Genomic DNA, 16,808 nt, shown 5'->3' with positions numbered 1-16,808 from the left:
GAACAGTTATCCATTCACAGGAGACTCTATCTCCTCACTAACTACATGTCTTGCTTTTTCGTTTAACGTACGTTCACATGGGGTTATTCAATGGCGTAATGACACCAGTTATTAATAAATTCCTCAGATACATGAATACAGATAACTCAGGCTGAATGCCATTTAGAACAGTATGTTCTGCATATCCAGTTTAGTTCCTTCATTACTGTTTCATCTATGTAGCTTTGTTGGAAGTGCACAGACATACGAATAAGATTTTAAATCACCTTTTTTTCAAATACTTCTGACATATTGTAGAAACAAATTGGCCTCTTAAGGGAGAGCAATGCCATTGGAATCTCTTGTATTGGAATATACCTAATGAGAGCCGACTGGTATCCCTTTAACTCATACTTCAATAGAAATTTAGCTTCAAACTCCTTAACTTTTTCACGTATCTCTGTGGCTACTGTCCATCGCGTAAAAGCATCGCCAGTGAGGTTACTATTGATGATCGATATCTTCTCTAAAACTTTCAAAAATCTACAGGGTAAAATGATCACACTCAGCCAACCATTGGAAAATTTTCACATTTCTCTAGAACATTTTCCATAGCCACACTCCTACCAGACATGACGAAGACTCCAATACACTGACACGCTACTGCCGCGTGGGATTAGCCGAGCGGTCTTAGCCGTTGCAGTCATGGACTGGGCGGCTGGTCCCGGTAGAGGTTCGAGTCCTCCCTCTGGCATGGGTGTGTGTGTCTGTCCTTAGGATAATTTAGGTTAAGTAGTGTGTAAGCTTAGGGACTGATGACCTTAGCAGTTAAGTCCCATAAGATTTCACACACATTTGAACATGTTTGACACACTGCTCTCTATTTCGTGTATCTTCTCTCAGCCCTTCAGTATATTAGAATTATAGACCTTCATCCACTTCAGCACATCGAGCCTGCACATCAGTCAACCAGTTACCCAGCGACGACTTAAAATCTGTGCCCTGTTCCTTTGATTTTTGTGTGTGCTTTTACAGTCAGAGCCAGAATTACACATCTACGTATGACAATGAATCTCCATTACTTGAACCCTAACGTTAAAGTCACTTTTCAGCTTTCCTACATCTAAACTCTAGCATATCACCTGAAATATTAACACTTTCATTAAGTTAGTTTGACTAAAAAGAGATTTAATTTCGATAAACTCGCTTAGAGCAAGAGAACGTTTGGTCTGAACCTTGATTCTTGCTGAAAACTCTTACATGAGTAGTATGAATCTTGTTTAATGCTAGAATCATCTTCTCTAATGCTAGCAAGCATTTGCTTCAAAACTAACAGGACTGATTGAAATCTCATGTCCTTGTTGGCCATACCCCCACTGTCTATCCTTGATTTCCTCACCTCTTCCATTGTCTCTGCTTCTACTTTAAGTTCCTGCTCACCACAATGATCTGAAGCAGATCCCGCCTCCCTTTGAGAATCATGGACTACCAAACCAGGGGGATGCTCAACGGTGTTTGACATCATTTCGGATTTCGAAAAATATTTACTCATACACACAGCAGCCTCCATACTTTATACGCACACAACAGAGATAGCTTCAAAAATATATGAAAAGTTTATATTCTTTTACATTTGTGCTAATTTCCGAGCATGCAATTACTAATTCATTTTTCAACCCAAAACCTGCTCGCCTTCTTTTGTATCTTTCACGCCGTACACCATCAAGTTACGAACTTGTGAGATGCTATACTCTCTGGTCGTAGCAGTCTAGTTTTGTTGCTTAAATGCTGGTCTCGAAAAATGGTGCGGCACTTTTCTGAAACTATGGCGCATAAGCACATTGCTGCATACTTCTTTTTATTTTTAGGCTGCATGTACCAGAATTGGAACAAGGTGATAATTTGACGCCATTGGTGTTGGTGCAATAACTTACTCGTAGACACGTGGGCATTGAAACCAGTAATGTAGCAAAATTTCTATCACCAAGTCGTCAGTCACATTTGGCTGCTGGTTTTGGATACCCGCCTCTTGGAAACTCGTTATCTATATCATCGTTATAATCACATGTTCTACTGATCACTAAACTAAATTTATATTTCCTTCTGTTTTCGTACTTCTTCCTAGTTCCACCACAATGTTAGTGTAAGTATGTAATATCAAAACACCAATCTACAACCACAAAACTAAACATATGTCAACCACAGATTTCGCAGGACTCCACAAATCACAGATGTTATCTCACAGATCTAAAAAGGTACACTTATTACATGTAGTTGATTGTAATCAGTACATATTATAAAATAGTACAATGTGCGTCCCGTTAAAACCCAGAAACGAGTCCTGGAACGATGAAGTGAGTTGCATGGTAGGGTAGCCGTCTATCCCATATTCTGAAGGGCGTGCTTTTTAAAATATAAGGGCTGGGAAGTTTCGGCCTCTAGAAGATTCAAAAACGTTCGGGACCATCCCATATCATTGTGGAACATTCCAGAATACTTGCGAATGTAGTGGAATGTCGTGCAACATTGTGCACCATTAGAAACATTTTTGGTATGTTCTGGAATTCGCCACTGGTGCGGCTGCTCATTTGTAGGGGTATAAACATCCGTCGTGGATTCGAACGTCAATTTCCCATCAGTGATGAAGGGAGGAACAGGAAAAGTACTGCAGTGAGGAATAAAGCAAATGGTCAAGCGTGAGTACTCAAAGTGATACAGTGACTGAATATAAATCGAGAATAAGGTGTGAAATGTATGTAAAGTGTACTGAGTGTCAGTATTAATAAAAAGTAGATCTGATTTATACTTCAGAAACAGACGAAAAGCGTGAAAAACGTTAAAGTTCTCCGCAAACGAGAATGACCACCGCCAGAAGCAGAGAAACCAAAGAACAACGAAATAAATCGATTGAAGAATTAAGAATTGCTGCACAATCTCATAATAATATAATGTAAACTGAAGCCAGCCATGAAAATATAACCCTATAGGAAGCGCGAGCGATACTAGTAAACAGTGCAACCTAACAAATGAAGCATTCCACTGTGACCCGACAAAAGAATATAAAAAACACAAACCCGCAGTAATCGGAAAAAGGGAAAACATCTGGCAATTTTTTAGGGAAAGACCAGGAGTCTGTTGTATGAATGGAAAAATTCGATTACTATCACTGGAAGCATCTCCGCAGGAATTTTTTCATTACGTGGACGGGGAAGCACCGTATCAAGACACTTGCTTCAAAATAACAAGCTTAAAACGCCTGCTTCCAAATGACTTTGATCAACACCAAAAGAGATGAAGTAGATTATATTATTATTCCATCTACGGACAAACCTATTACTAATTAGGGTCATTGCTATCACTACTCAATGAAGATTGTAAATTTCTGTAAGTATATTTCATCGAATATGAAGTAATGGAAATTGATCAACGATGCAGAAATATCAGTGGATTGAGACGAGAATTAGTTCAAGACGTACAGAGGATCTTACACATATACAATCGTCTGATTCACGTATTCAAAACAGCACTAGACCGAATGATTCATGATGACTATTAAGTTGTAATTCGAGCCCAAAGAACACCATCTGGAGACCACGAACGCCTATTTAATGCACCACAGATAGACGAAGTCGTCATCGTAATCGTGAAAAATGAAAACACAAGCAATGACAATTGTTCAACGAAGAAGACAAGGAATACAAGGCATTGCAAAGACGCACCATTCACAAGATGCCCTCCAGTTTCCATTATTACTTCCCCAATGATAGGAACGATATCATTTTAATGTGAAGCAAATCCGAACTGAAACAGGCGTAGATAAAAAGAAAATAGTCACTTGCAAGGAGGTGTGTGCTTACCGCCTAATGATCAAATACAATGAAACATACAACCGCACTCTCAACACGCGCCGTTTATTCCGACAGTCCCTGGTAGATATGTATGCAAAAATAGAAGTGGAACTGATGCTTTACATGAGACTGAATCAGAAGAAACTACGAACGGAAGCGTATATCCACCAACGTGACGCAGTCATACATGACGCCTGCTCTGATGACATTGGAACAGTCGTAATCTTACCCTAATCATACACAGGAAGTCAGAGACACATGCAGTAATACACTCAAGATTCCATGACCAGCATAAGGAAATATGGACGACCTGACCTCTTCATAACATTCACATGCAACTCGTCGTGGCCAGAAATCAAAGAACAACTAAGATACGGACAAGCTCCATGCATCTACACGACATCATAGCCCGAGTTGTATGACAAAAACAAATGAGATTTAGTGGAGTCATCACAAAATACCACAGCTTTGGAAACGTTAGTTGCTAGATGTACGCACTGGAATGGCAAAAACGTGGACTGTTTCACTCACACAACATAGTAAATTTGAAAAATTTGTACTTATATATAACGTGGGTAACCAAATGAAACAATTATTGTAAATAGTAGGAATAAATTTTCAGTATATTTTTTTTACCTCTTATACCTTAACGTTTATCCTCTTATTCCAACTACCACACAATCTCATATCATCTCCCTGAGCGAAGCCGGGCGTCCCAGCTATTATGAACATTGAAATTATACGTCCCATAGTTAACATAAAACACTGCAAATGTGATACTGCCATAATTGGTATAATTCACCTTCAACTGCAACAGAAAACCAGCTGTGGACTCGGGTATGAAGTGCCGAAACAACTTTGTAACGCTTTTGTTTCAATGATTGCCGCGCCAACTCACGTATCATGTCTGTGGCACTATCTCCCCTATTGGGGAAGTGTAGATCTGCAGCACCTTCTAAGTGTTCTGCCAGTGAATTGCAGTCTTTGATTTGCTCTACCCACAAAATCATCTATGTGATCTTTCAAATTTAGGTTACTTGTAATTGTATTCCCTAAGAATTTAGTTGAATTTACAGCCTTCAGATTTGTGTGACTTATCGCGTAATCGAAATTTAGCGGATTTCTTTTGGTACACATGTGAATAACTTCACACGTTTCTTTATTCAGGGTCAACTGCCACTTTTCGCACAACACAGATATCTTATCTAAATCATTTTGCAATTACTTTTTGGTCATCTGATGACTTTACAAGGTGGTAAATGACAGCATCATCTGCAAACAATCTAAGAGGGCTACTCAGATCGTCTCCTATGTCGTTAATATAGAGCAGGAACAATAGAGGGCCTATAACTCTTACTTCGAGAACGCCATATATTACTTCTCTTTTACTCAGTGAATTTCCGTCTATTACTACGAACTGTGATCCTTCTGACAGGAAATCGCGAATCCAGTCGCACAACTGAGGCGATATTCCAAACGCACGAAGTGTGCTTAAAAGACACTGGAGATCAACGCTGTCGAAAGCCTTCAGGAAATCTAAAAATATGGAATCAATTTGACATCACCTGTCCATAGCACTCACTATTTCATGAGTATAAAGAGCTAGTTGTGTTTCACAAGAACGATGTTTCCTGAATCCGTGCTGAATCTGTGTCAAGAAATCGTTTCCGTCGAGGTAATTCATAATCTTCGAATGCAGTATATGTTCCAAAACCCTACTGCATATCTACGTTAGTGATATGGGCCTGTAGTTCAGAGGATTGTTCTTATTTTCATTTTTGAGTACTGGTGTGACTTGGGCAATTTTCAAGTCTTTAGGTACGAAACTTTCTGCGAGCGTGAGGTGTATATAATTGCATACTCTGAAAGGAACCTCACTGGTATACAGTTTGGACCAGAGGCCTTGCCTCTATTAAGTGATTTAAGCTGCTTTGCTACACTGAGGATACCTACTTCTATGTTTGTCATTTTTGCAGTTGTTCTTGATTGGAATTCAGCATGAAAATCTCACATACTTTTACAGTGATGGCATTACATAAATTAAAAATTTTTATTTTAGTAACAATACGCAATAACTTCACTCAGTTTTCAAACTAACTGGATGGATGAACTTGATTAAAAAACGTTTTCAAGTAATGTGGTTGAGTTCCTTCCAAACTGCATAGCCGTACATTATATACTTTTAGACAGTTAAGCGTAAACGTAATTTCATTGGAAGATCCATGTGAAGCATGTAACAAAAATGAAATCAACTACAACGTCGAACTGTACCATCGTCGATGAAAGTTATATGAAATAGGTAACGAGATATACATCCTACGGTACAGTGATGTTCATTGAAGGGGGTGATTTAACGATGAGAATCCACTGGCAATCTGTGTGTATAAACGGTAATATCCTCACTGACTGACTGACCATCATCACCCAGACAAGACCGCTAAGTATAGAAACTTGAACTTTATGGAAGCTTGAGATCTTATACCATAGGCGTCGTTTATGAAGGGATTTTCCTACATTACAAATCTAATGGGGTGGAATAGGGAACGAAGTGTTTTTAGAAAACTGTCGCTATTAAGGCAGTTTTGAAGCTAGACCAACGAGAACTGTTATTAGGTTTCACGGTCAGAAATAAAGAAATACGTTTTTCAGCATTTTTGGAAATTTAACGATATGGGGGAGAAGTAGTGTATCAAAGCAATTTTTTAAACATATCATTATTAAAGAACTAACAAAGAATTTTAAAGCTACATCCATTAACATTGGTATTTTACCTCTCGCTTACAAATAAAAAAAATACGTACGTCAATGTTTTTGGAAACAGAACCTCTACGAGGGAATTTTACTTTTTATGAAAGTATTTTATTAAGAAATCATTTTAAAGCTAAATCTATGAAAATTTAAATATGGATTTTCAGTTAGAAATTAAAAAAGTACGTGTTCCATTGTTTCTGGAAATTGAACCCTTAAGGGGGTGAAACAGGAGATGAAAATTTATATGGAAATATTTCATTTTGCAACCATTCTTGAAGCTAAATATATGAAAATTTGCATTTGGCTTCTCTGTTAGAAATAAAACATACGCATGCCACTTTTTTTTTAAATTCAAATGCCGAGAGTGTGAAATGGGGGTGAAACGTTTTAGGAGAATATTTCACTGCGAAAGCGTTTTTAAACCGAAATCTTTGAAAATTGGTTTTTGGCTCCTTGGTTAGAGAAGATAAATATGTTTTTCACTGTTTTAGGAAATTCAATTCCTGAGGGGGTGAAATAAGGTCACACTTATCCACTGACTCCTCATCGCCCGTCCCAAACCGCTAAGGATAGAAACTGGAAGTTTCGATAGTAAGTGTATCTTATACTGCAAGCATCTTTCAAGAAGGTATTGTCCGAAATTGCATTCGTAAGCGGATGAAACAGGGGATGGAAAGTATGTAGCTATTAAGGAATTTTGAAGCTAGAATTACGAAAACTGGTATTTGGTTTCTCAGTCAGAAAATAAAAGCACGTGTTTCATAAACTACGGGAAGTCAACCACTAAGGGGTAAAAGAGTGAGAGAAAGTTTTTTGAAAATAAGTAATCATTAAGAACTGCTGAAGGGTTTTTAAGGCTACAACTATGACAGTTAGTATTTGACTTCTCGATCAGAAAAAATAAATAAATGTCTCATTGTTTCTAGAAATTCAGTTCCTAAGGATATACAAAATGGGATGAAACTTTTATGAAATTAATTCGTTACATTAAAAAATTTTGAAACTTAATTTACGAAAAGTGGTGTTTCACTTCTCGGTTAGATATTAAGAAATATTTGTTAGGAGATGAGAGCTGCTACAGATACATTTCTGAAAGACCGCAGAAGCCACGATTAACAAAAATTTGGGACTCCTGGTACCAGAATCGCTTTTTGGTGAGAATTACGGAAAGTCGGAAAAGACTTAGCGTGAATTAATTAGCGTGAAAAGCTTAGAAGGCTATTTCAGTTTGTGATCAACGTAAAACTTCGATTAAATACAAACAAAAAACATCACTGGAGCCTCTACAGTCTACACGAGTGAAGCAGTGGGCGCTATGCTATTGAGTTAGATGAAGCCTTGAAACCAAGAAATGTTTGAACGTCCATTCTGTTCCATCTACAGACATCTCTTGCTAGGAAATATTTTGCGTTCAGTGAAGAGGTTAAGACAGATTTATAATTTGCATACGTAGCAAAATCGTTGTTCTGGGATAGCACACATTCATTATAAGTTGTTAGACAATGCTTATTAACCTAAAAAAATTAAACGTATTTTTGACCCAAATCTCGCAGTCTTTCAACACAAGATCGAAAGTATTCAATCTGGCCTTTATACTGTCGAAGAGCAATCTGGAGTGTTTTAATAGGTGATCCATATCATCATGTAAAGGGCAAATAAATAAATAAATAATGAAGAAATAAAGACCCAATGGTGGCGCAGAATAAAATACGTAAGGAACACCATCTGAAAAATCTCATATTAGGCTTACTTGGAGAAAAGGTTTTAGATACAGTGCAGTGCCACTTCTGCCCTTCCCGTACCCACTCCCTTCCGCTAGCGTTATCTCTCGTAGCCCCTTGACTCACGTTATCAAACGCTCAGTGTCGGTTATCGTCTGACAGAGGTATGCGCGAGGTGTTGAGCAGCGAGCGGTGACGTGTTACGAAGCTTGCGTTCCATTTCCTGATATATTCGGGAGGCGGAGACCTCCCCTCCACAGCGTTCCGGGACGTATTTAAGGCGCGACACGAGCGGTGGCTGACTCAGTTTACTAGTGACCGGAGTACTGTTTCGTGTGCTCGCGAGGACAACTAGGACTACCAGGATGAAGATTATCACTTGCTTGACGGTTATCCTATATATTGCTGGTGAGTTTAAATTCCGTTCCATGCTAACTCAGAACGGACTTCGTTCCCAATTTCGCGTTGTTTGTTCGCTTAGAGTACTGATAATTCGTCTCTCTTTCATTTTGTGCTCACATGTCATGAAATAATTTATTTCTGAAAAAAAAATAATAGTTGCTCAGTTGGAAAGTTTTCGTGCGTTACGAATGTAGATTGCCAGTTTTTCTCATAAATCTTTGTTCCCAGTGGAACCAACAGGTTCCTTGCCACATTCGTTTCACGATTAAAGGATCCATATAAATTACTGTATTGTCGTGCCTATTCATAATTGCAACTACAATAATACTCTTGAAATTACATTTACAAGGCGCTGCTTCCTCTTTTGCTGTTCTTAATCATATTATATGTTCTCTTATTGATTTCATACAATTTTGGTTTACATCTAGCATGCAAATATGCAATGATAACAAATTTCAAATACTTCATTTTCCGCATAAATATACTATTGCTATATTGAATGTCTATTTGGTTTCACTGTCGTCTTGCATTATATCTATCTAATAAAACTCGTTTTGATTTGTTATGTGCCCAACCTAGTCAGTGTTTGTGTTCTTTTTCGAAATGTGTAATCGAAATATGTAATAGTTTCGCAGACGGTGCCCAATAGTAAATCTTGTTACGTTTATGATGTATGACCTGTGAGTAAAAACAGTGATTTGTGGGAGATTTCAGTGACATCATTACGTTTCAACGCGCATATGATTAATTTCTCTAAGTATTTTATATCACGATCTATCATTTCTCTGAGCTGCTTTTTCAACGCATCGTCAACGTCCACAGACATTCGCTGCTCCTCTGCAGCACACACTCACCAATCGAAACAAACACTGCCGGCCGAAGTGGCCGTGCGGTTAAAGGCGCTGCAGTCTGGAACCGCAAGACCGCTACGGTCGCAGGTTCGAATCCTGCCTCGGGCATGGATGTTTGTGATGTCCTTAGGTTAGTTAGGTTTAACTAGTTCTAAGTTCTAGGGGACTAATGACCTCAGCAGTTGAGTCCCATAGTGTTCAGAGCCATTTTTCGAAACAAACACTATAATGTCTCCACTGGCGTTGAGCTCTCTGCAAGGTGGAGGTGCCATGTATAAAAATATTTCGCTGTCTCTATGCAGCTCATAGCTTTTTCATGTTTCTTACTCAGCAGTGACACGGTGATTCGTCCACGTGTGCGGAATAATGGCTCTCATGGTTCAAATGGCTCTAAGCACTATGGGACTTAACATCTTAGGTTATCAGTCCCCTAGACGTAGAACTACTTAAACCTAACTAACCTAAGGACATCACACACATCCATGCCCGAGGCAGGAATCGAACCTGAGACCATAGTAGCAGCTCGGAAAAACGTGGCTGCTGATGTTCTGGTACATTGTTCACCGGTAAGGATTTGTAGCACTAAATTAATTCCTACTTTCGCATGACACAGTCACTGTCAGTTGTTCTTTAAATAAAAATCGTATTAGCTTTGCATACTATCCGTAATTTCAGCTGCAATCTTGACATTCATGTCCGGCGAACTTCACGGTGCAATCCCTGCACTTCGTTCGATGTTGAACCGTCATTGTTATTTTGAGCTCGCACTGCACGATTTTGTTGTACAGTCCGCAGCTCGTGGTCGTGCGGTAGCGTTCTCGCTTCCCACGCCCGGGTTCCCGGGTTCGATTCCCGGCGGGGTCAGGGGTTTTCTCTGCCTCGTGATGACTGGGTGTTGTGTGATATCCTTAGGTTAGTTAGGTTTAAGTAGTTCTAAGTTCTAGGGGACTGATGACCATAGATGTTAAGTCCCATAGTGCTCAGAGTCATTTGAACCATTTTTTTGTTGTTGTACATTTAAACATCGTCTTTCCATTCAGTTATCAGAGTAGCTTGTCTATTTTTCACCTATCACACATCGTAAATTTCTTCACGAATGCCTCGCATAATAAGAGCTTCACCAATATGTTTCTCGTTTGAAGACAGAATATAGATTAGCGTATATTTCTCTGCGTGTATAGACACATCGACATAGACATCTCCAATGGGTAATGTGCACTTATTCCATTTTTTTAGGATACATGACACAGGTAATATGTACTTGGCGTTTCTTTCACGGTTTGTCTAACGTTATTGCTATAAACTACGCAAAATGGCATTTAACGATGTATATATTCAAATGATTAACAGGAATTTATGATCTACAATAATCATTAATCATACGGGTACGTTATGAAGTTTTACGGATACTTCCGTATGTAGGAGCCAATAAATCAGCATCTCACGGCTAGAATCATCTCTGTTGTTAACTACATTCTACAGTTTCAAAGGTGACAACGAAATTACGCCTCTTGAGAGATAAATTTCATCAAAGCATTATCTGAAATGGGATTCATATTTCTAGGAGACAAAAATGACAAATTTTGTTACATATATTTCATATTCTCAATGATGGTTAATGAAATACTTAAATTTTTTGTGAGGGAGCAAGACTGTTTTTAATCGTTAATCTGTTGCCCCATGCGACTGTCACTTGTTATTAGAGTTCAAGAGGCTTATCTTCAGTGCACACAGCGGTGTAATATGCATCTATCTCTGTAGCGAAACGGATTTAGGCAAGAAAGTTGTACAAATAACTGCTTCGATTTGTTTCTCAAACAATGGCACAATTTTCCAAGACGATAACGCACCTATCCATATGGTTGGTTTTCTCCGTTTGTGATTCGATGTGCATGCTGGTGAAATAACAAACATTCTTAGAAAAAATTCTACAAAATGTTAATGTCCGATATAAGAGCGAACTTGGTCCACGTATGCCGCATCTCTTATCATTCATGACAAAAATGTCTTACACAGTGTATCAAATGGCAACAAATTGCAGTAAATATCTCAGAAAATATTTGTAGATTGTGACACTTCATTCAGCAACGAATCGTTATTTCATTTAATCGTATATTTGTTTATGTTTCAGCATCTTCACACTAACCTGTGAGTAAATGTAACGCATCTGTTGCAGTGACTGAGTGTTGAAATTGTCTAGTTGTATAATGGCCCCAAATGTGCTTACTCGGGCAGAAATTTTATCACTGAAGGGCATTAGATCTATAATCACTCTTTTGTTTCAGCTCTACCGATAACAAGTCAGCTGTCAGCTGAAAATGCGACAGGTACAGCTGATTCTGTCCAAGAAGAGGAAACAGATCAACGGATGGAGTAAGTGTCGCTTTTGCCTTTGTAGCTCAATGTTGTTGCTCTCCTATATTTGAAACAAGGCTAATTATTATTTTTTATTCTGTTTTTGCGTTAATGGAGAAAATAGTCTAGGCAGAAAAATTCTAAATTTGATAATTTTTGGTTTCCATTGTTTCAGAGCCATGAACACAGCTGCTAAAGAAGATGAAGGTTACATGATGACGTCACATTTCACAAGTCTTGTTACTAACGGGAGTTCTGCGCCTGAAAGCGGTGAATCCACTCCTACACCGCCAACGACTGTCCAAAACAGATCGACTGGTGGCGCTTTTTCTGGGTCTCTGAAGCTCGGCTTTGATGGGAAGACTGACGCAAATGACGCTACAGCAATTCCATCGGTCCACAAGTTGCAGTCAACTCCCACATCACTGTTTGCATTTCCAAGTGGCAATGAGAATCTCCTGCAGCAGAATACTGAACACACTGGGGCTGATTATGATCACGTGCACACCATGCCATCGCAACATGAGGAGAAAATGCAGCGTAATGATACTAAAAATTACGAAGATCAGTATGTGAGCTTCGTACCTCATACTGAAACCAATATTCAAGCATCCACTATCTCACCATCAGCGTCGTTCACAACCCCTGGAAAGGTTGAGAATCACGCACAGCAGGACGGCAAATCCGAGACCACCACATTAGAGGCCAACTATGAAGATGGTCTCACCACTCCCCAATATGTACCCTTCACACCGCTTTCTGATACGAAAAATTTCAAGGAGCAGTGCCGAACCGCACCAACTAAGGATGTTGGGACATCCATGACATCACCATCAGCATCATTCAAGACTCCAGATGCTGAAGACGTCATGTGGCAGAATGGTGAGTCCAATAGCACAAAAGTTGAGGCCAGTTATCACAATGACGCAGAGACCACAACCCAGGATGTGGACTTCATACCACGCACAGATACAAATAATTTGAAGGGGGATGTTGATGACTTCAACGCTACTATTTTCTCGTCATCTCAGAAACTTGGAACATCCACCATCTCACCATCAGCTCTTGGTGCTGAAGAGGGACTCACGCAGAAGAATGTTGAAACCACTGCTGCAACGTTCGAGGCTAACTATGATGGTACTGGGCCAACCACACCTCATTATGAACACTTCACATCACGCACTAGTACTAATAATTCCAATGAGGAGGATGGGAAATTGAGCACTACTACAGATTCGTCAGCTCTAGAAACTGGAAGAGTTCCCACCTCACCATCAACCTTGTCTGTGGTCCCGAATAATGATGCGAGTGGCACGCAACAAAATGGAGAACCCACTGTCACAACATTAGAGGTCCAATCTAATGCTGAAGTGACCACCACACCACAGTATGATGATTTCACACTGCGCACTACTACCAAAAATTCCACAGTGCAGTCTGATGAATTCAGCACTACCACGGTCTCGTCAGCTCAGGAAATCGGGACAACTACCACCTCCCCAACAAAGTTGGTCACTATTCCTAATAACGATGTGAGTGGTACGCAGCAGAAAGGAGAACCCACCGCTGCAACATTCGAGAACGGAAATGATGCCGAAGCGAGCACCATACCACAGTATGCTGACTTCGTACACCGTACTGATACCAAGAAGTCCAGTGAGCAGGATGATGTTTTCAACGTTATCCCTGCCTCGTCAGCTCATGGTGTTGAAATGACCACCATCTCGCCACTAAACCTATTCACGATTCCTAATGATGGCGAGGGTCTTAGGCAGAAAAATGTTGAAGCCACCGCCACAACATTCCAGGTCGGCTATGATGGCATACAACCAGATGCACCCTTAGCTGAACACTTTACACCACCCACTGGCACCAAGAATTTCACAGAAGAGGCTGGTGAAATCGAGTCTAACATGCCTTCGTCATCTCATGATATTTTGCCAACCAGCAGTTTTCCATCAATGCGATTGGCAGGACAAGTAGATAATGATAACTGCACACAGCAGGAATGTGATTCCGTTGGCACCACAGTTACTGTGTATCCGGAAGATAACCTCACCACTATGTCATCACTAACGCCAGTCACCGTACCTGTGGATGGTGGCAATATTAAAGAGCACAGTGGTGGACCAAATATCACCTTGAGTCCGGAACCTAATAAAGATGAGTCTACTGCCACCCCATGGATACCACCGACTATTAACGACAATAATCTCACATTGCAAATCAATAAATGTAAGGGCAGCAACCTTGGTACTAACCAGGAAAAGCACTCCCCGATGTCATTTCTAGCGATTTTCAAAATGCTGGCAGGTATTAATGATAACAGCACGCTGATGTGTGACGAGCCAGATGTCACAACGACTCCGCCAACTAATGAAGAGACTTCATATAACACAACAGCGAAACAAGACACTACAACTATCTCTAAGGACGAAGCAGTGGATGGTAACAAAACTAATAGCCATTATCCATCATACAATGGATCTTCTCTTGACGAATTACTAATGTTGTACGAGCTACACGTTACAATACTCAAGATAATGTCTATCATCTTCGGGGCGGTAGTAGCTCTCATTTTACTCATCATTGGATTCCAATACTGCAGGAAACATAGACGAGGCGACCGCACAGCAGTTTCTCCGCATACTGCTGAACCTCGTGACGCAGGACAACCTTCCACTTCTCAGGCGTCTACTTCCGAAGAGCCCATTATAAGATTTAGAGATTTGCTCTCTCGTGAAGAGAATAATTAGTGTGATGTCCTCAAGTATATGGACACCTGGTGTCAACACTATAAGTGACAACTACTTTCAGTGACTGGATCACTGTTAGCTGAACAATTTCAGTTCAGTCAGTTATGTCATTGACAGCATCCGCAATTTCGTTTACTGCTGCGTAACTCGTAATAACCATTCATTACTTCCTCATGATAACAGTGAACTGTGGCATAGAAGTATTGCTATCTTGACTACGTCCTGGAGAATATGTCCATTCTAGTGCAGCTTTCATCTTCGAGAATCTGTTTACCCGAATGTAGTTTCTGATAACTTATTTGAAATGTTAATTAATTTTGTTTCAATGTTTCCATCGTTCCTGTTGTTACATATTAAGTGAATTCACAGAACATTGAAGAGATAACTATCAGGGCGTTATTAAATGAAGACTTTTCGTGATGATTCTGAATTTACAGTTGACATTTAAAGTCTTGATTTTCTGTCTGTTGTTGCATTTTGAACAATGGTTATGAGTATGGACAACATTTTAAGTTTGTGTTGCAATTCTCAACATGAAAAGTGTTCTAATGTGAAGCCAACTGCCCCATAGTACCTCACATATATTGATGCTTGATGTTTGTAGTTAGTAGTGTTTTGAATGACTAAATATTTGCATCACACACCGCAAAAAAACCTATAAAAATAAAATATTTTTGTTTACTAAATTTGTTTATTGTACATGCAATAAAAAGTAAATAAAAAGCATTAAAATTATTTCCAAAGTATACAATCATTCACTTCCTTGAAATTCTATCTAAATAAGAGTTTCGCTGCAGCTACTGTCGAACATAACCTTGTAAGCTGTCGATGAATATAAATACACTAACCACTGCCACAATTCGTCATAATGGAGATTGTGAACAGTTTAATGCCTAGCTTGTTAGGAAAATTTCTTCAGACAATAATAAGTACCTTACGAAATGTTTATTAAGTTGTTGTTACAAGCAAATAAATGATATAGCTCTTTGCTTAGCAACAAAACTGGTGTTCAACAAAGGCTTCATATACAATAGTGCTTTTTACGAAATACCTCTTATCACATTCCGACAGCTTCATAATTGCTCCTTGTTAGAGTTTTAAACTTCACTCGAAGAGAATAGCCAATTAAAGCTGTCGTTTGTAAGTATATTAAAATCTGAGCTAGTTAGACCACCAGGTGATCAGAAGAAAATAAGTCTGAAATTTTTTTAAAAACATAATGACCAACGGTGAGGCTGACTTCATATTTCTGTTTATTGGCTAAATTAAAGAATGAAATTATTTTAATGTGTAAGAGAGCTGCAGTGAAGTAAATAATTCTGATAAGAAACAGTGATGCTGTATTACAACCACAACGAATTATATGTCGTTCTGAATAACGGGCATATAATGCAAGAACAGGAGTCATAGGTAATCGTAATCTGTTAATAGCACTCAGACGAGAAAAGCACACAAATCTTGTATGTGTGGTGTTCATGCGTAAATGTGTGCAAGAGAGAGAGAGAGAGAGAGAGAGAGAGAGAGAGAGAGAGAGAGAGAGAGGAAGAGAGAGTAGTGATTCGAGCAGGAGCAGGGCGCCGAGACGAACAAATGGACAGAGATGGGATACTATTCGCGACTACAATGTTACTATCGAAAATCACTGAGTTCTGATAAAGGAACAGCGATGCTAAAACAAAATTGCTCGTACAGAGCTGATATTCTAACAGATGGTACAATATCCTACACAGAACAGGAATATTCTTCCAATAGCCACTGCTTGACATTTATTGAATTAATTAAAACAAAGGGAATTATTCTGTACTGCATTTTATTTAATGTCTGAAACTACCACATTCTCAAAATTACATCTATAGTTTGATGACGGCAAATATCAAAATAAAATTCTGCTTTGCATTGAAACGTAATTTTTTCTGGAAGCGTACAAAATTTGCATAAATTCGTGAAAATGAAGTAACTGTCTCCTTCGATGGGAAAGATCATTAGTCACAGTCCGAAGAAGTATGCGGAGGTAAATTAAAGTAAGTGTAAATGGTTAGCTAGATCAGCTGCATTTGGCAAAATATCGACATTGTTGTTTATTTCAATAACTGCGATAAAATTTTATCTCTCGGTGGGCAATTTCGTCGCTGGTTTTCTTACTAT

The 16,808-nt window shown here is 39.1% G+C and overlaps 1 protein-coding gene across 1 annotated transcript; it reads left to right on the top strand.

Annotated features, from left to right (window-relative positions):
• The first annotated feature begins 12,086 nt into the window (after positions 1 to 12,086).
• Positions 12,087 to 14,663, top strand: LOC126470935 (mucin-17-like). The gene has a single exon (XM_050098986.1). The coding sequence runs from the start codon at positions 12,087 to 12,089 to the stop codon at positions 14,661 to 14,663; it is 2,577 nt and encodes an 858-aa protein (XP_049954943.1).
• Positions 14,664 to 16,808: the final 2,145 nt, after the last annotated feature.

The sequence above is a fragment of the Schistocerca serialis genome, chromosome 3 (assembly GCF_023864345.2).
Source record: "Schistocerca serialis cubense isolate TAMUIC-IGC-003099 chromosome 3, iqSchSeri2.2, whole genome shotgun sequence".
Lineage (NCBI taxonomy): Eukaryota > Metazoa > Arthropoda > Insecta > Orthoptera > Acrididae > Schistocerca > Schistocerca serialis.
Note: the sequence above shows the minus strand (reverse complement) of the source record. Positions and strands in the feature narration are given on the sequence as shown.

What these genes read in the sequence shown, in the direction of transcription:
- LOC126470935 (XM_050098986.1), top strand. Translation starts at nt 12,087, where the DNA reads ATGAACACAGCTGCTAAAGAAGATGAAGGTTACATGATGACGTCACAT.